The sequence below is a fragment of the Ctenocephalides felis genome, unplaced genomic scaffold, assembly GCF_003426905.1.
Source record: "Ctenocephalides felis isolate EL2017-DRISC unplaced genomic scaffold, ASM342690v1 CF-g0.4_SCAFFOLD_00845, whole genome shotgun sequence".
In the NCBI taxonomy this organism is placed as follows: Eukaryota; Metazoa; Arthropoda; class Insecta; order Siphonaptera; family Pulicidae; genus Ctenocephalides; species Ctenocephalides felis.
The window spans coordinates 51,212,975-51,233,023 of record NW_020536999.1 but is presented as its reverse complement, the minus strand read 5'-3'; the positions used below and the strand labels follow the sequence as shown (position 1 = coordinate 51,233,023).

Here is a 20,049-nt window from a genome sequence, read left to right as displayed (position 1 = left end):
TTTTTACTCATTCATTAATTGCTATAAATTCTACTTTGCTATAAAAACTGCTCGACCGACTTAAAATGTTAACTTTACCTTACGAGTGTATTACCCAGGCGGACTGCTGATGTCCGACAACCCGCTCCAATGCGACTGCGCCTTAGTCTGGCTCGGCCACTGGTTGCGCCGTTGGCTTAGGGAGACCGTCCAGACCAGGACGGTGTCCTCCAGCGAGGCCAGGAGGATGCAGGCGCTGGCCAGGGACACCACGTGCTCGCAGCAGCACAGGGCAGGCGGTATCAAAGCTCTGCTGCCCTGAGACCAGACGATCTACTCTGCCATGCTAGTCCTCTGACCAGTCGAGGGATTTTGGGAGGAGACCAGTGGATATTGTTGTTGTACATTGTCGTGTTTTCTTTGATACATTACGTTATTTGTAGACTGTGATAATTAATTTTGTGATTTAATTAGAGAAGAGGATTATGTCATAGGAAAATGTGTGAAGAAGAAAACAGATATTTTATCGTTTGAATGGATCTATCAAATGTGTTCGAATATTTCGGTCATTGCAGGAAATACCAGAATATAGGTAATATGTTTTTAAAGAATCTACTTATATATTATATATTGGTCTTACCTACAAATTTGTTATATAACTTTTCTAATTAGCTTTCTCAATATTAATATTATTTTTAATATGACTACGAACTGGAATCTGCAAACTTACATTATTTTATAAAAGCTATTTCAATTTTAATTGAGAATAGTTTTAGTTGAGAAGTATTCAAGGTGTGGTATTCTACTGTAGAATTTTAAAAAAATCGATTTTTTTTTTCATATTTTCAAAGTTTAGTTATTCAAAAATTTGTCATAAAAGGATTTTTCAAAATTCGTGGCCTCGTTCGGGTCCGACTTGTCTCAAAACTTTCAACGCGTTTTTCTCGGAACTACTTTTTCGAGCTGGCGGTAAGGATATCTCGAGTTCTAATGAACCGATTTACTTCAAATTTGAGAGAATCTTCTCTAACATCGCTTTATCGCATGGACCTTTCCCAAACTAAACTTTTCATTTAGTTTTTTAAAAAATTCGGAATTGTTAAAAAAAAACATGAAAAAAATTTTTTTTTTCAAACTGCCGCCATTCAAACAAAAATTTTTTGTAACTTATCAAAGACTCATACGATAGCGGCATCTATAATAATAAGAATCTATCTATTTTTTATGCTTGTTGTTACGCCTTCCAAAATTTATTCATTTATTTCAGCAACAATTTTAACTACTACATACTTCATAATATATAATGTCATAAATATGGAATGAAATATTTATTTGCAGAGTTTGAAATAAAATTGGGTTCTAAGATGCGTAAGATCTATTTGTCAATGTAAATCCTAAATTTTAGCAATTATTCACCGAAACTACCATATCCTAATTTTACAGTATTTAGGTGCCATAGTCACAATAATTATATAAGTCAATATTATATTAATATTGTCTTATATATATATATATATATATAGCTTTTATTTTTTAAAAATCGTTTTAAACACATGTTCCGCTCAAATTATCACAAACAAATTCTTGGATTTTCTAAAATTATGTATTTTTGAAGATTCCTCTCTAATAATTACACGAAAGCTTATCATCTTAGTGGTAATTAGAAATGATTATGAAAAGGGATATTCAGAAAGATTGACAAATTAACTATTAATTATAAATTTAAATGATAACTAATCATGAAAATGAAAAATAGCAGATTTTGGTTATTGAATAATTTTGTGTAGTGATTTAGAATTTAGTTGATAATATATATGTCAATTTTTAACTATTGTGATATAACTTATTTAAGAATTTTGAAGACCACATATAAATTTTTGTTTTTTAGGCTTTTTATATTAATTACTGATTGGCCGAACTTTATGTTTGATTTTAAACTTGACCTTTTATTAGTTACGGTATTTGCTCTTGAAAAAATATTTTTTCAATTTTTTTTTCTGAATAACATTGCATTCAATTCGCTTAAATTGATTAAAATTGTCGAATTAATTCTTACCCTCTAATTTGATTTATATTGGCAAAATGTTCATTTGCTGAAGGTCTACAATATTCTTGATAATTTATTTGATTTAAATATTAAATAATCAGCATATCAATTTTATAAAAGTACATTGTATTTATATGTAATATAAAATTAGATTACCTAGCAATCATTTTGAAAATTTGAAAAAATATCCTAATATATTTATAATACATAATCTAACTGACATTTTTACTTTTTAAACTAATTGAGAAGTGTAAGTTTAAGAAAAACTTATAAAATATAGAATCCTATAATTTAAATAATAACAAGTGAAACGGAACCAGGGTACTTGAGTTATAGAAAATATGCCAATTTCCGTTTTCTTATTATTGATTAACGAAATTTAATCTACAAGAAATTATTAAACACTACTTCTTAAGACAAATTTTATTTAAAATTCTTTACCAAAACTTCATTCAATATTATAAAATATGTATTTTTGGTACAAATTAGTTAATGGACTTTATATTCAATTAATTAATTTAGGTTTGATACTATGCGCATATCAAATGATTTACTCATATCAGTATTTATAAAAAAATCAGTATTTACTTTCATATCATATACTGCCTTATTTATTTAAATGAAATAGATTATACGCTAATAAAATTATTTCGTATTTTCTAGTAGTCTTCCCTTTTTCCAATTTAGGCAAATAATATTGCTAATCAATTGGTGCAATATTTTAAGTCAATTTTATATGTGTTAAGATATTTATAAAAAATAGGTGCGATGTGTAAAATAATATATTATAGTCAAATAAATTTAAATTTAATATAAATTTATATTTAGTATGTAAAAATGAATTTTAATTTATATAACAAAGATCATACGGTATTGTAAAATTTCAAATTTAATCAGAGAGAGAATTAATTTTTATATATTAGAGAGTGGGTCAAATTATTTGGCCATTGGGGTACCTTGCAATTTGAAACTTGCAACCATGCAAAATTTCAACAAATTCTTATCAGATAATAATTAAATATATGAAGAATGTACAGTATTGAAATTACTCGAAATTCGCTTTCGAGTTATGGTTACTTCAGTAAAGTTTCATGAAATGACCTATGCAATCAAAATCGACGGGTGCTCCGATGGTCAAAAAATTGACCCACCCCGAAGTATTTATATATATATATATATATATATATATATATATATATAAATTTTAGTTTATTTGATTTTATGGATTATTTTCAGTAATAATCAATGTACTAGAAATTTAATTCTCAAAAAGCAAAAATACTGATAAAAATTTAACCCTTATCATTATAAACGTAGATAATATTGATTTAACTAATATTTAACATATCATATTTATATTTATAAGGAAGCGTTTGAAGAACTATTGCACTACTGTAAATAAATTCAATATATACTTATATGTAACCATTGAAAATTTAAGATTATCTTTAAAAATAGCAAACTTAACCTATCATACATTTGATTCTAGTTTTTTTTTAATAAAAATATTTTGTATGAAAGATACTCAATATAATTCAATAGTTAAGTTTAGATAAAATAGACAAATTTGTGCAGGAAGCATTTGGAACGTTTTGTATTCTATTGCTTTTATCTTCCTTGTTATTGAAATCCATAATAATATAATCAGAAATGATTTAAAACTATCTGTATAATAAAGCACATTTTAATATAAATGGAATGTTTCAAATTTGAAGGCTTATAGAATATTTTTTATAAGAAAATTGAAAATTCACACACTTATTAAATTGTGAGTATAAAATGTTATACATCTGATGTAAGTATTTTAAATATTTGTATGTATACATATGTATACTAATATATCGAATTATCCTTCTCCAAACTCAGAAACAAATAGAATAAAGAAAAAATATGTCATATGTGACACGTTTTATATGAATTATTATTATTATAGGTTCCTTGTCCCAATTAATGTCCATTATGTAAGAGCGCGACTTTGCAAATATTATGAACATCATAAAAATCTATAAACATATATCTTACTTATTGTTTATAAAAGTTATATGAAATGTCATAATTGCAAAACTTATCTCATTTTATTTGTATAAATTTTATAATACAGTTAAGCTGACTGAACAAGCTTATATGAAAAGTTTGATCAGCAATATTAACACAAATAGAATTTATTAAAAAGCACATATTGTACATAAATAGGTAAGACAAATTGTAAAAATTGTATTAGTAAGTAGCAAAAGTATTAGAGAGTTTGATTTGAGTTGTTTCATCCATTATATGAAATTTATAAATCATATATAAAGTGTAACTATTAAATTACAAGATTAATAACATACTAGTATAAAAATTATTTTCTTTTCCTACAAAGCTGATATTGCACTTGGACACTGAGAAATTTGTGTCTTTGTTAAACAAAAATTATTTCTAATCCTATACTTCATGTTGTTTCTTTTACAAAATAAATAAAATTGCACAGTGCCAATTAACGTGGACCATTTTGAATGGCTCTTTGATGAATGTGAAAGCATTTGCAATACCATGAAGAATAAACCAAATAAAACATTGTTCGAGGTAATATTCACAAAAAGTTTCTATTAATAATATATGTACTGGAATTGTTTATTTTGAGACCATTTTGTTTGTATGTTGTAACACATTCAATTAAATATCAGTACAAAATATTTCATACAGAATTTGTATCACGTTATATATTGTAATTATATTACCTAATATTAACAGCCAACTTGAAACGTAAACTATATTCTCAGTCGTTATTTAAATACAAGTCTATATTTTATGAATTCAATCCCATTGAAACTTTTAAAACTGAATTTTAAAATTTATTGAAAACAAAATCTGTGCTTTCTTATTCTTGTTTCTTTAATAGCGACATATGGTATATAGATTTATTTATTAGTAAAATATCAATGAAATATAACTTGACTTTTAGAATGCATTAATAGAAAAAATAGCAAATATTGATTGCATTGTATATGCACATTTTTAAAGGTAATAAATATTATTAATTTATAAATGATAATTATTTATTTTAATTTTAGGAATAATTTAAAATAGTGAACTTTCTGGTGCAAGACTAATTAAAAAATAGTTAAATTCAAGTAAGAATAAAATCAGCAATGTTATGACATTAAAATCAAATTTATTTAAACATTTCATTAATAAACGATGCTATTTTATTAATAATGATGCTCTACAAACTATTATGAAAATTATATCACAAAAAATTAAGACAAAATTCTATCTAAATATAGATTATATTTCATTTTTTAAATCTTATTCGTTTAGTTGAACAAACATTTATAATAAAAATTAATCTATTTTACAAATTCCTGTGATATTTTAAAAAATCTGTATTTAAAAAATATATTGATTCAAATAATCAAACAAATCCCAATTAATAAAAATAAGCATTATAATTCACCGTCTTCTGAAATTCTATCACTATCATCTTCTTCATCGTCTGTTAAACTAATGCGACCATTGTTTCGATATTTGTTACGTAAATGGTTTCTGAAATTCATTTCATAAGAATTTATTTCATCACTATCATATTCGAGAATTTCTTGATCAGTGAGATGTGATTCTCCTTGAACAAATTTTGCAAATCTATAAAATAGATATTGTTACCAGTAATCTGAACCACAATATAGATAAAAATAAAAATATATTACCTTTTGGCATCTTTAGTTTTAATATAGTGTTCCATTGTTTACATTCAGGGCTATTGCAATGTTCTCGAAGTTCTTGCAAAGCCTTGCATGTTTCTTTTACACCTTGTGAATAATATTCTTCAGAAGTTAATAAGGTTATCTTTGGTGGGAACTTCTTTCTCCTAAATAATTATTTTTATAGATACTTTTTATTTGTTTTATTTGCTTTATTCTGTTATGCAATTGTAATACAACTTATATTCAATTACCAATACATCTTTGTTCTTTTTACAATAGTTTCTGAAAAATATTTGCCTGCGATTATTACACAACACATAGCTATTGCGGCTTCTTGATAATCGGTGTGGAAGGCAATAAAAATCAGTCCAACAAACTAAAATAAATTGAAAGAAATTACAAAACTGAAAATAGAACAACTAAATCTAGGGCAGTAATTTACCTGTAAAGACCATTTCACAATTTTTCGATTTTTCTCATTTTGAAGAGGATCCATTCTATAGCAAATAAAAAAACTAATAACTCCCGATACAACAATATACCAAGCCACATATGTTTTGTAACTTAACAGCACAACTTGCAAATTATCCCAAAGAATTTGCATAAAATATAAAACAAAGCCCAACCCCCAAGTGCAAATCCATACATTGCTGGTTTCTAGAACAAAATCATTTTATAAATATTATTGTTGCAGCAATAATTCAGTTTATTTACACTTCTAATAATAATTTATAGTAATTCTATATTCCATACCTTAGGTATCATTTTGCTCATGAAGTATATTAGAAATAAAAATGCCGCACATATTCCAATTAAAACCCCCGATGAATAATAAAAGAATTTGTTATTACTCAGTTTGGGTGCACCAATATACAGTATCAAACCCACTAATAAATACACCAACTTCCAAAAATCAATTCGTAGAAAGTTCAATTCAACTGAGTAATTTTGGGATGTATCGACTCCAATACAGCTTTGGTTAAAAGGGTTTAAATTGAAGGTTTTCTTTTTGTTTGTGAATAAATTAAAAGACCATGAGGAACGCCTTTCTTCATATTGCTTGTATACTTCCAGAGGAGTGTTACCCTCATATAATTCAAAATCATCTTTAGTAATTTTAACATTCAAAGAAACTGTTTGCCATATATAAAAAATGCGTTTTGAACGGCCGCTATAGCAGAACACATGAAGCCCCCTCTTTTCACTTTTTATTAGTGTTTCGGTTCCTAAATCTATATATGTTACTAAAATGGAGTAAAATTGATATTTTAGATAATTCTAGTACAAAAATATAAAATGTTTTAGGTTGAGTTGCTTTCTTACCATCATTTATAATATCAGTTGACTGGCAGTGGACTGTTTCAAAACTAACTAAAAGAACTAAATTTATTATAAAAATTATAACAGACTTCATTGCTACTTATTTATTTTTTATCAAATATAAATTATATCTATCTAAGCTATCTTAAATTAACCGTCAAACATCGTAAACAAATGACATTTTATCATCCTGCCATCTTTAGGATTTTAGTTCATATTGTAAGTGGCGCACAATGACATGTCGCTATTATTTTAATTAATTTTCGCATTTTTAATTATACATCTGTTAACTAATGAATGAAAGTGATAAGCAAATGTAAATGTTCATTAATTGAAAGAAAGTGTGATAAAATCACATCTATACCATAAATCAAGTACATATATATTTTTTTTGTTGATGCCGGTATATGGCCGGTACCTTGATGCAATTTTGTCTTGCTTTATTTCATATTATTAAAGGCTTTACATTTAGCAAACCATATAAATTACTATAGTGTTTTTCAATATAAAAATGTATTAAATCGTGCTTCAAAATGCAAATAGATTCAATAATTATTTGTGGCTGCAACAGGTTTGTGAGGAATAATATACATGATTATTGCTCATTAAGTCAATTGCTAGTCTAGCAATTGACTTAAATTACTTTCAGATAATTTTGTTTAGTGCATTATAATGTATTTGAATTAGCGCGTTTATACCATCACACGTTGACAACCCTGCATTACGAAAATGGCGCGAAATGTTTGACAAGATCAGTTCATTGCAGTCTCTTAATACACTGCAAATTATTATTTATTACGATAATGTATTAAAATGGATGGTTTTTCAAATATAGAAAAAATCGGTGAAGGAACGTATGGCGTAGTATATAAGGCAACCGATAATGAAACAGGAAAACTAGTCGCCTTGAAAAAAATCCGTTTAGAAAATGAGACTGAAGGAGTTCCCTCTACTGCTATGAGGGAAATATCTATTTTAAAAGAACTCAAACATGACTGTGTTGTAGAATTATTCGATGTGATTCCTGTTTCCAAAAGACTGTATTTAGTTTTTGAATTTTTGGATATGGATTTAAAAAGACTTATAGATTCATCTTCAACACCGTTTCCACCTGGATTAGTTAAAAGTTATATGTTTCAGTTATTGCAAGGTTTGGCGTTTTGTCATTCAAGAAGAGTATTGCATCGTGATCTTAAACCACAAAACATATTAATTAATAGTTCTGGACATATCAAATTGGCTGATTTTGGCCTGTGTAGAGCTTTCGGAATGCCTATTCGGTCATATACGCATGAGGTACATATTTGCATAATTATTTCAGTATATTTTTTTAAAACCACACAATAGTAATATATGTGTTAAGGAAAATTATCTGAATAAACAAAATTGTGATCAATATTATTTCAAATTGAAATGTTAACAGTTTATGAATTTTATTGTAATTATTTCTATGTATAATAGTTTTACAATTTAATTTTTTGTTTAATTATTTTACTCATTACACATACATAATTCAGCAGAAAATTATTTTTTTAGGTGATAACATTATGGTATCGTGCACCAGAAATACTTTTAGGAACAAAATTCTATACTACTTCAATTGATGTATGGTCTCTAGGATGCATATTTGCAGAAATGATGATCAGAAAGCCATATTTCCCAGGTGATAGTGAAATTGATCAACTCTTTCGAATATTTCGATTGTTAGGTACTCCAGAGGAAAAAGACTGGCCTGGTATCAAAGATTTGCCTGATTATAAAGCTATGTTTCCAAAATGGAATCCACAGCCTACTAATGCTATTATAAAGGAAAAACATCCAGGCGCAGAAAATTTATTATCGGTAAGATGTAATGAAAAGTTCTACTTTATAATGTATATTAAATTTTTGTTTTGGTCGTCAATCACTAAGTATTAATGTTAGAATATAATTTTAAATTTACTATTAGAATATAATTTTCAATTGACTAAACTGGTATTTGTTTTGTGTTTTTACAGCTCATGTTGAAATATGATCCAATAAAAAGAATTTCTGCAAGAGCAGCTTTAGCACACAAATATTTTAATGATGTTAAGTTGGAAATACCAATTCTACCTGAACCTCCCAAATGTTCAGTTGATGAAAATGAGTATTCTAATGAAAAGAGTAACTGGTGAGCTAATAAATACTTTGTGCTTCAACAATTTGTACTTACAAGAGATTGAAGTAAGTTTAACACACTATATTAATTCGACTTTTAATTTATTTTTGTAGATTTAAAGTACTTTTTTTCTTTAATTGTGCAATTTGTTTAATTTATTGATTTTTGTATTATAATTAAGTGTTTTAAGGGCACTTGTAAATATAATAAATTTTAATAATTAATTCTAGCTCTGACTCTAAAATTAACTCAAAAAGTAATATTTTAGTGTGTTTCAGTTAAAAGTAAAAGATTATTGAATTGTCTGTAAAAATGGTTTGTGATACGGTATAATATTTGATTGCCGAATAATCAAAGTGATCATAATATACATTGTAATAAGTACTAAAGAAACTATTGATACCATCTTGAACTAAAAAAAGTTTTTTATTTTGCGTTTTATTAAAAAGTTTACAGAACATAATTTTTCAATTTCTAGAAGAATTTAATGAGCTGTAGTTATATTTTGTGTTTCAACTGTTTCTGCTGAACTTACTGGTTGTAAATTACTTGTCTTAATTGCTGCATTGTTTAGTTGATTTTTGTTCTCAGCTTCATTGGGCACTAAAATATCAGGTATTGAAAGTGTCTGAAATGAAAAGTTAAAACATTGTACTATATATAAAGTATAATTTTAGAATAGAATAACATACCATTCCAGGACACAAAACTTCATATTGGTGCCTAAGTGCTTGTAGTTCAAACTCGCAATTTGCAAATGCAGACCTCAATTCACACAATAGCACCATGTCTGAACGTAGTTCATTAAAATGGGTGCATATTTCCTCTGTAGGCATTGGTGCATTTTCTACATTATATTCTTGTAGGAGACCTTCAATTGCTTTGCTTTTTTTTTGTCCTACACTTGCAGGTAATTTCATTCGGTGCGAACGTAGGGATACACCACTGCCACGCAGATCAGGAAACTTAATTCCAGCCGATTCCAGCACCTTAGAATTATACAATGGGATACAGTATTGTGATCACTAAAGAAAGTAGTATTTTTAAATCATATACAAAAAAAATTAATTTGAACATGAAACATGCTACAGTTTCTGAAATATTAATTTTATCTTAAAAATGATATTAAAATATTTGAATGTCAAATCTATACACTGAGTATATTTATAGTGATGGCATAAAGATTTATTTACGGTTGGATCCGTCCGACTAGGTCGTGAAGGAGGCTGCACGCGTTTCTTAGTTATTTTTCTATCTTGTTTTCTGTTACTAGATGAACTTGCATTGTTATTAACTGCATTCTCGGATTGCTGATCAGCCTGTGAAATTAGTTTTTGTAGATCTTGTGTTTTACGATCCCTCTCTTTTTTACGAACTTCAATTTTCTTCATTTCATTCATTAATGTTTCTTCTTCTTTTATCTAAAAATTATTAATATAAATTATTAGATTCTTTTTAATTCAAACATGAATTTTTAAGAGACTACTTGCAACAGAAATTTATTTAAATTTACCTGTTCTTCAGTCCGGTCAAATAAACGTCTCAACTGTTCTTTCCTTTTGCGCTCATGATCAGCATCATATACGTAAACTTTTTTCTCACCTTTAAGCTGAAACATACAATAATTTTTGTTATATAACAGTTTTATCATAGAGGCCAATAATCAATAAAGAAAAGCTACCTTAGTTAGGATTCCACAGACTTCATAGTACCGTTCTTTTAGATCTTCAACAGTTTTTGAGCCGTGGGCTTCTTTGTCCCATCTATCTGCCATAATCACAAACCTAGATAAAATAAAATTGCATATAAATTAGCAACTGAAATTATATGTTCGATTTTGGATATTGTAATAGAAACCTCAAATCAAAGCGTTTTGCTAAATCAAATAAATGATCAGTTTGTGGCTTTTCCCAATTGGAAATTCCTTTTAAGTGTGTCTGAAACTCTTCATCAGTATAGGTAGGAATATTCAATTGCTGGAATTAAACAATAGAATTGAAACAAATTTGTTGAAGAACAAAGTAAATGACTATTATGAGTGATTTGTATGTTCAACCTTGTTAAATTTTGCAAAAGGGTATTCTTTAGGTTCATCAGTCACCCTCCTCCAATGATGAAACACTGCTCCATCTGTTCTTGCCGGATTAGTAAAAGGTATCCATCTCCATGGCCGTGTTTTGCGCATACCCAAACGGGCCTTAGTTTGTTTGTAACCACATCCTTCAAATAACAGAAATATTATATTCATAAACTACAAACGAAAAGTTTTATATTTATTTCATAAAGAATAAGAGTCCATTTTTTGTTTTTGAAAGTTTGAAAAGTAAATATATATGTAATTTAATAACAGAATTATAAATGTACCTGTTTCTGTTGGTAGAAGAGGCGGCGCATCTTTATTATCATTATATAGTAATGCAAATACTTCTCTATGCATTCCCTCTGGCCGCTTTACAGCCTATTAATAAACATGAAAAATGCAGAATTTATTCATTGTTAAATGTTGTTCTGTTTATTATTTTGTATTCATGCTAACCTTAGGTTGTGGATACTTTTTTATTTTTTTATCATTATTTATAATACTGTCAATAGTTATTTCCGGAGTAGAAATTCGTTCCAATTCCAGGATATCTCGCACATCTGCCATTTTGACAAGTGATAAATAATAATAATATTAAATCACAATATTATTAGTTGTTGTTTGTCAAATCTCTTTTGAAGGCTGCCATCTGATCTGACAGCGGCCATAGAGAAAGTTTGGTGTGGAGTGACTTTGTGTGGTATACTACTCTTCCCGCTAGATGGGCCTAGAAAATCGTTTTATTTGAATTTACTCTTCTTTTATCTATGGCATTTACTATGTACTTTGGCTTGAAACGCAAAGTTAAAACCATGGACTAATTAATTATGTTTATTTAACACTTTCAAAATGGTATCAAGTCAAAACCATAGGCATTAATCACGGTTTTTCTGAAATACATTTTACTCAATTTCAAGACGACATCAAGTCAAAACCATGGATTTTTTAAACTCATTTTATTCAAATTTAAAATGTCAAGTCAAAAAAAATAAACGAATTGGATGGATGGTTTATTCACGGTTTTTTAAAACACATTTTACTCAATTTGAAAATGATATCAAGTCTAAACCATGAACGTTTCATTCATGTATTTTTTAAACACATTTCACTCAAAGGGTACCCCCATACAGGGAGTGATGTTTTGAGTTCGAATCCACAAGCAATTTATATATTTAACGTATAAGGGGTAAAACATTATTTTTATTGGATATTTTTATTAAACTCGATCATTTTATTATTAGATCTATAAAAACTGTTTGGATGAAAGTCTTCCCTAAAAAAGTTTGAATTTTTTTTTATTCGATATTTTTATTCGTTCCATCATTTACTTACGTGTTTAAATATATATTGGATTATTTATTTAATCAGCTATATTTCTATTTATACTTACTTCTCTTTTTTGTTTATTTCTAAAGTCATATATATTTTATTTATTTAATCTTCTGTTTTTTATTTTATTTCTTTGTTTTTTCAATAATTTGTTTTTTTTATTTATCTAACCCTTAATCCTTTCTATTTGGGAATTCCGGAATACACATGTATTTTGCCGCAGGGGCGGGGGCATCCGAGTAGAAAGGGTTAATTTACTCAGCATTTATTTATTTATTCATTTATTTATCTATTTGTCTATTTATTCATTCATTTATTTATTTGTCTATTAACTTCCCGTAGGGCAAGTTATAGTAATCGCAAAAAAATCGAAAATGAAAATTTTTATATATCTTTACGTTTCAGAGGTTTCTGAACATTTTGGCATACCTTAGAAAAAATGGATGTATGTGTGTGTGTGTGTGTGTGTATGTGTGTGTGTATGTATGTATGTGTGTGTATGTATGTGCGGATACAAATTTTCGTCGACGATTTCGGGAACACGGATCAACCGATTTGAATAATTCAAAAAACATTCGATCCGTATTGATAAGGAGACGTGCTGATTAGTTTTTGGCAAAGGCAGGTCAAGCCGTTCCGAAGATACGGGGCAAAAAGTTTCGAAAACGGTAACTCAGTTTTTAAGAGAACGGAGCGTCCGATTTTAATAATTCAAAAAACATTTTATTTGTATTGACAAGATGAAGAATAGATACAACTTTCATGAAGGTAGGTCTAGCGGTTTCGGAGATATAGAGGAAAAAGTAAAAAATGAGCCATTTGGCGGTCAAAAATGATCATTAGACATATGCACATCAAATTATCAGATATTTTATAGAGATTTTTAACAATAAGTATACATTTTGTTAACATTCCTATCGGTTCCGTACCAATGCTTATGCGTTAGACAGCGACGCGGCGCTTACGCGCTTTATATTTTGTCCCTATGTAGTTAAAGCAGTACGATTGCTTTGAAAAAAAAGTTCAGATCTTCCACAATATGTCAAAATAAAGAAAAAAAAAATTTTTTTCAAAAAAAAAAAAAAATTTAAAAAAAAAATTTTTTTTAAAAAAATTTTTTTTTTCGAAAAAAAAACTAATTTTTTGTCCAATTTATAGTTTCTCAAAAATCTTATTTTTTCAAAGTAATTTTTTTTTTCAAAAATGTTAATCGTTTTAAAAAAATAATAATAATTTTTGGTACGGGAAGTTCCAGCAATTTGCCTTAAGGCACGATGCCCTAATTGCCTTAAGACAGAATTCCACTTACAGCTAGTTTATTTATTTGTCTATTTATTTATTTGTCCATTAATTTTGTATAAAATTAAATAAATTACATGTCTATTGTAGATTTTAGTACATTAGTTCTATTTTTTTTTTAATTCAGATTGCCCCCGGCCAACGAAAAATCAGGATAAAAGACGATATTTGCTGAGGGTTCAGAAATAAACACCTCTGGAAAGGTTTATTTATAGAACGAGTACATTTTGAGACATAAAGGTACAATTTTTCTTTTTTTTATATATGTTTTAATTTATTTTAAATAAGTATTTATATATTTCATTAGTTTATTAAATTGTCTAATTATTTATTTATTCATGGATTCTGTTTTACTTAAGTATTTAACTATTTACTTATCAATATATTTGATTATTTATTCAATGAAGTATATATTCATTCACACTTACTTATCTTTATTATTCAAATTTATTTATATACTTATTTACATGGATAATGAAACTTATTTCTTTATTTATTTATTCATTCACCTATTTGTCTATTTAGTATTATTTATTCATTTACTGAATAACCTAGTTATTTATTAACTTCCCGTAGGGTAAGTTATAAAAATGGGCCAAAAATCTAAAATGAAAATTTTTGCATATCTTCACGTTTTAAAGGTTTCTGAACATTTTGGCATACCTCAGAAAAAATGGATGTGTGTGTATGTGTGGATACAATTTTCATCGACGTTTTCGTGAGTATCGTTCAATCGATTTGAATGATTGAAAAGGCAATCGATTCCTACTAATGGGGACTATTAGTTTTTGGGAAAGGTCGGTCCAGCCGTTCCGAGATACGAAGCAAAGAGTGCAGAAAGTGTAAACTCGATTTTTGCGAGAACCGGACATCCGATTGGAATGATTCAAAAAACATTCCATTCGTAATAATGGGGAAAAGTGTGATTAGTTTTGGGCAAAGACAGATTCAAAAAGTTATGAAGATACGGAGCTAAATTTATAAAAAATGACAGTTTTTGAGAGAACGAAGCATCCGATTTAAATGATTTAAAAAACTTTCTACTTGTGTTGACGAAACGATTGCTTTTGAAGAAAGAAGTTTTATTATTTTCAATTTTTTTTAAATAATTTTCTTTTTTTGAATACAGAAAAATAATTCGGATTATAGTTTTAATTAGAGATAAAATTTTAAAACTCACTTATATTCTTCAAATCAGTAATTTTAACTTTGCAATTCATATAATTCTTATAAATGTTAGACAATGTTATTCATTTTAAATCCGATTCATTTAGTTTTGTATACTTACTTTTTGTGAAATAAGAATAATGAAAGTTACATCATTTATAATAATCTATTTGAAAACATTTTATATTCCTCAAATATTTCATTAAGGTACGGGAAGTTCCATCAATTAAGGCATGATGCCATACACCACTAGTTTCTGCCTTGCAATTGGGAAATTATAATATAAAATAATAAATAATAATGTAAATTAACTATTTTACGTCAATAATTATTAACGCGGTTGCATAAAATATTTCTATAGAATTATTACATCATTTTAAGTACTAATTTCATATATTATTATGAATATATTTATTTCATTATTATTATGAATAATGTTTTATTTTGACAGTGAAAATATATGCAATCCAAATTGTCAATGTTTACTATATTGGATTCAAATGCAATCCAAACGGTCCAATGGGACCCGTAATAAGGGTACTTTTATATTGCATATCAGGCCCTGTCCAATGAAGACGATAATTAGTTATTATTCTTGTGAGAAGGACTTCCATTTCCAATTCTGCAAATCTTCTTCCAACACACATACGAGGGCCAAATCCGAATGGCATGTAGCTGAATTTATGAGCACATTGTGCTGATGGAAACCCTTCAGAACCAGCTCGAAGCCATCTCTCTGGCATGTATTTGTGTTCATCTGGAAACTGTTTTTTTACTCTGGCAGCTAGATGATGGCACATTAATACCTGGGTCTAAGGGAAATAGATATACAAATTTTAATTTTCTATTAAACTTTTATTTTTATCAATTATTTACCCCTTTTGGTACTGAATATCCACCGAGTACAAGATCAGCGCCAGTGTTACGTAGAATTCCTACAGCAATGGGTTTCAGCCTTTGAGTTTCTTTGATACATGCTTTAAGGTAAGATAAAGAATTTAGACCCTCTGCTGTAAGAGTGCTGCCTCTTGGAAATTTGGAATTAATTTCTTCTCTCAATCGATCTTGCTTATCAGGATTTTTGGACAAAAAATATAGCGTGCTTAATGATGTCGAAGATGTCTACAAAATTAAAACAAAAGATCACACACTTGAAATTGAAATCAATGGAAAGACATAATAAATTGATTACTTAAAAGAAACTTAATATCTTTATATAGGATAATGGATTTATTTTTATATACCGTGTCTACACCGGCGAAAAACATATCGAGTGCCATAATTATAGCAATTTGTGGATCGATTTTCAGTAGTTTTTCTAAAACGCTCAAATTGCTTTCGTCTATGGTCGGATTTTCTTCTAATCTTTTAATAGCTTTTTGAATGTGTTTTATGGATATTCTGAAATGTAATAAGTATTAAAAATTTAATAATTTCTATATGTGAGATCATTAATATTAAAAATTGCGTCATTGTAAATACAAGAACCTCTACTTCTATAAGATTCATTGCATATTATTCAAGGATGTTGCAAGCAATAATATTGACTAATAATCTTACTCTGTAAAACAGTCAAATATATCCATTATTTCATTGAATTTGGGCGTGCTAACATATTTCCACATAGATGGCAAAATTTCGACTTGATATGCTAGATCGAAGTAGCGCGATAATGACTTGATCAGCCTGAAACCATCTGCGTTCTCTGGTTGGTGCAGATCGAGGCAACCCAGGCGCGTGTCGATGGCAATTCGGGCTATTGACTCCATAGACCATCTGTCCATTTCGTAAAGGAAATCCTTGGGTACTTTACGTTCGGAATCCAATAGAGTTTCTAATCTATATTGTTAAATAAAAACAAGCTAATTATTTTGTTCAAATATGATATTTCAATATAGTACATAACTAATGGTGTGTGATATAATGGGTTGAGGGCTAACTGTTGCAACTTCTAGTTTTGTAAACAAATATAAAAAAGACATACAACATCTAGAATTATGCTAATAGTACTTGTAAACTAGATCAATTTACATAATAGAATTGTATCCTAAAGAATAAAAAAACAACTAGTGGTGCATGGCATCGTGCCTTGAGGCAAATTGTTGGAACTTCACGTACCATAATGAAATATTCGAGGGATACTAAATACTTTCGAATAGATTATTATAAATACTGTAACTTTTATGATTCGTATTTTCTAGACAAAATATAACAGCTTATAAATCGGACGACGACGTTTAAATATATTTACATAAAAGGTAAATATACAAAAACCGGATCAAGCGAAGGTAGAATGAAGGAAATTATCTCATATTTCTAAGATTTATATAAACTGAATTGCAAAGTAAAATTATTTATTTGAAGTAGATAAGAGAGTTTTAGAATTTTAGCTAGAATTCAAATTAAAATCCGAATAATTTTTGATATTCAAAATTTAAAAAAAATGCCTTCCTAAACTGGTCGTTTCTTCACTAGCAAAATAATTTTTGAATCATTTGAATCGGAAGCTATGTTCTCTCAAAAACCGTCATTTTCTACATTTTCTGCTTCTTATCTCTGGAACAGCTGGGCCTGCTTTTGCCAAAAATTAATCACCACGTCTTTTCATCATTACGAATTGAATGTTTATTTAATCATTCAAATCGGATGCTCTGTTTTTTCGAAATCTCATTTTCCATTTTCTGCAGTCTTTGCTTTATATCTCCAAAACAGCTGAACCCACTTTTGCCAAAAACTAATCAGCGCGTCTTTCTATTAATAGGAATCGATTGCTTTCTAAATATTTCAAATCGGTTAATCCATGCTCCCGAAAACGTGGACAAAAAATTGTATCCATACATACGCACAGACACACGCATACATTCATCCATTTTTCCTAAGGTATGCCAAATTGTTCAGAAACCTCTGAAACGTAAAGATATGCAAAAATTCTTATTTTCGATTTTTAGACGATTATGATATAACTTACTCTACGGGATATTAAAAAAGATATATTAAATAAGTTTAATCACTCCAATCGAATATTGATATAAAAATTATATGAGAGTACGTAAGAGTGCCAATTTAGTATATTAATTAAAAAGGTCTAATAAGAACTTTGAGAATTTTTATATACTGCAGAACCAAAAAATTTAACAAAGTTTAGGTTATAATATGCATAGGAAATGTAATATTTCAATACTCTTATGTAAAGTATTCATGTTTGACTTCTAAATGAATGGAATTGGAACTTTACCAAAATTCACAAACGATTTATACATTTTTATGTATGAGTAAAAATACTACGTTTATGGTGTGTGTATAAAATTATCATTTAATTGAATACTATTTTAATCATTTACCTTTTGATAAAATCGAGTGCTATTTCATCGACCCATCCTACATACTGCCTTGCAGTTTTCATTTGCATCATTATTTGATTTACGGCTGTCCGTATGTCTTGCCATTCTTTTCCTTGCCTTAAAATAACGAAAAATATTTATGCCTGCATTTAATTATATTTTTCAATAATAATCTTACGAATGAATGAGGCCATAAACTGATTTAAAAACCTCAGGTCTTCTAACTTTTAGGTAATATTCCCTAGTTGCCACAGTTGATCTTTCTGGCCAAGCTCCTTCTGTTCTATAAATCTATAATCATTAACTATTTTTAGCGTGATGAAATTGATAGCATATCATAAACCATTTATATGATTAGTAAAAAAAATCACAACTGTTTTTTATGGATGTATATTTAAATTGGTAAAAATATATAATTATTAATGCAATGCAATAACAAGAAAAGCTGATAAGATTATAAGTGAAGTAGATAATGAAGTAGAAATGCAAATATTCTGTTTTGCACTATAAATATTGTTTATCGGTCAGCAAGTGCGTCATAAACATATTGGAATATTAACATATTGCTTTATACGGTTATACTTTAGCAAAAAAAACTGCATATAATATTACTTTAATTTTTCATACCATTTTCTAATGTATGAACATGTTTATTTTATTAAAAATGTCCATGAATTTCTCCACGTGATCTAAATTATACGCAGCCTTAAGTTATCAGAAATCAATAAAATAAAATCACTCTGAATTAAATATTTCAGTATTGATCAAATTTTTCACGTCGTCTGTATTTTTGCATACTAAAACTTTATAGTGCAGACATAGCTATCTTACAAATTTAAAATTACAAATTGGTATATATTTTATCATTTTACCAAGGCACATAATTTAATCTAACTTACTTTCTCAAAATCATCTAAATCGTATAAAAATACCATATCTTGTTTACCAAGCATCCCTTTTAAATTTACGATATCTCCAAAATCGTCATATAGTTTCAGACCAAGATCAACCAAGTCTAACCCGTTATAACTACCTAAAATAATTAACTTACAATTATCACATTATTTATTAATAATTTAAAATAAGTTAAAAAATATAAAATAAATCCAATAGATGGTGATATGTGATTAATTTATATAATTTAATGTATATTACTCACCGCCTGGTAGAAAATGATGAAGAGTTCCTATTACTGGTAAAGTTGAAGGACCAGGTACTTTATTAAAAGGAAGTACTGATTTAGCTGAATCTATGGATTGAATTGAAATTATAGCTACATGTTGCGTTATTTTGCGCGTTAATATATGAATATATTTTAATTAACTTACTCATTTCAGTTACATTGGTGCAATAATTTTTAGTATGCACATTTGAATATATAAATCGTCGTATGAGACCTAATCCAAGCCTTTTGTAACCCATTTTATTCAGGCATTTACTACTGACCACCAATATATCACGACTAAATTTGTAATATTACAAAAACTTTTATTTTTGTATCGCGCATATGTTACCGACGTTGCTGTGGTTATTATTTTAAAGTGCCTTCTGTAAGTTATTCATATTATTATGTAGATTTTCCACATATGACTTGTTTTTATCATTGATAAAGTTGATGGACACCTTTTGCTATCTTTACAATTGCAATATTTATGAAATAAACA

General features: G+C 28.0%; 5 protein-coding genes across 5 annotated transcripts in view; 2 read left to right on the top strand and 3 right to left on the bottom strand.

The window, feature by feature from the left end:
* LOC113385207 (chaoptin-like) overlaps window positions 1–301 on the top strand; it is a 38,881-nt gene extending 38,580 nt beyond the window's left edge. Inside the window, exon 5 of the mRNA XM_026623035.1 lies at window positions 99–301. Coding sequence (XP_026478820.1) covers window positions 99–301 — 203 coding nt within the window. The remainder of the gene's footprint in view (window positions 1–98) is intronic.
* A 5,074-nt stretch (window positions 302–5,375) lies between these two features.
* LOC113363710 (nuclear envelope integral membrane protein 1-like) lies at window positions 5,376–7,220 on the bottom strand. Its single transcript, XM_026606192.1, is given in 8 exon segments — window positions 5,376–5,647; window positions 5,713–5,725; window positions 5,728–5,873; window positions 5,961–6,085; window positions 6,152–6,324; window positions 6,327–6,366; window positions 6,463–6,953; window positions 7,033–7,220. Coding segments are annotated over 8 exon segments (1,275 nt in total). The 5' UTR covers window positions 7,124–7,220; the 3' UTR covers window positions 5,376–5,451.
* Window positions 7,221–7,842: 622 nt separating this feature from the next.
* On the top strand, window positions 7,843–9,357 carry LOC113377336 (cyclin-dependent kinase 2-like). The gene is made up of 3 exons (XM_026617622.1): window positions 7,843–8,325; window positions 8,566–8,871; window positions 9,027–9,357. Exons 1-3 carry the CDS (start codon window positions 7,843–7,845, stop codon window positions 9,183–9,185), a joined length of 948 nt encoding a protein of 315 aa, XP_026473407.1. The 3' UTR covers window positions 9,186–9,357.
* Window positions 9,358–9,607: 250 nt separating this feature from the next.
* LOC113363313 (DNA methyltransferase 1-associated protein 1-like) lies at window positions 9,608–11,871 on the bottom strand. The gene is made up of 9 exons (XM_026605807.1): window positions 11,706–11,871; window positions 11,534–11,627; window positions 11,226–11,389; window positions 11,027–11,145; window positions 10,851–10,953; window positions 10,683–10,778; window positions 10,363–10,590; window positions 9,862–10,158; window positions 9,608–9,797 (listed from the first exon to the last, which is right to left on the bottom strand). The coding sequence occupies exons 1-9, from the start codon at window positions 11,814–11,816 to the stop codon at window positions 9,654–9,656; spliced, it is 1,356 nt and encodes a 451-aa protein (XP_026461592.1). The 5' UTR covers window positions 11,817–11,871; the 3' UTR covers window positions 9,608–9,653.
* Window positions 11,872–15,529: 3,658 nt separating this feature from the next.
* LOC113385200 (cytochrome P450 12b1, mitochondrial-like) lies at window positions 15,530–19,717 on the bottom strand. The gene is made up of 9 exons (XM_026623026.1): window positions 19,714–19,717; window positions 19,545–19,634; window positions 19,285–19,418; window positions 18,564–18,676; window positions 18,386–18,502; window positions 16,605–16,883; window positions 16,289–16,445; window positions 15,921–16,166; window positions 15,530–15,856 (listed from the first exon to the last, which is right to left on the bottom strand). The coding sequence occupies exons 1-9, from the start codon at window positions 19,715–19,717 to the stop codon at window positions 15,530–15,532; spliced, it is 1,467 nt and encodes a 488-aa protein (XP_026478811.1).
* Between the last annotated feature and the right edge of the window lie 332 nt (window positions 19,718–20,049).

Bases quoted from the DNA above. Each gene is read 5' to 3' on its own strand.
- LOC113377336 (XM_026617622.1), top strand. From the start codon at position 7,843: ATGGATGGTTTTTCAAATATAGAAAAAATCGGTGAAGGAACGTATGGC. The intron at 8,326-8,565 runs GTACATATTTGC...TTATTTTTTTAG, and splicing joins TTCGGTCATATACGCATGAG to GTGATAACATTATGGTATCG. The intron at 8,872-9,026 runs GTAAGATGTAAT...GTGTTTTTACAG, and splicing joins GCGCAGAAAATTTATTATCG to CTCATGTTGAAATATGATCC.
- LOC113363313 (XM_026605807.1), bottom strand. From the start codon at position 11,816: ATGGCAGATGTGCGAGATATCCTGGAATTGGAACGAATTTCTACTCCG. The intron at 11,628-11,705 runs GTTAGCATGAAT...GTTTATTAATAG, and splicing joins AAAAGTATCCACAACCTAAG to GCTGTAAAGCGGCCAGAGGG. The intron at 10,779-10,850 runs GTAGCTTTTCTT...TGTATGTTTCAG, and splicing joins TCTGTGGAATCCTAACTAAG to CTTAAAGGTGAGAAAAAAGT.
- LOC113385200 (XM_026623026.1), bottom strand. The intron at 19,419-19,544 runs GTGAGTAATATA...TAATTATTTTAG, and splicing joins TCATCATTTTCTACCAGGCG to GTAGTTATAACGGGTTAGAC. The intron at 16,884-18,385 runs GTAAATGATTAA...TTAACAATATAG, and splicing joins GCACTCGATTTTATCAAAAG to ATTAGAAACTCTATTGGATT.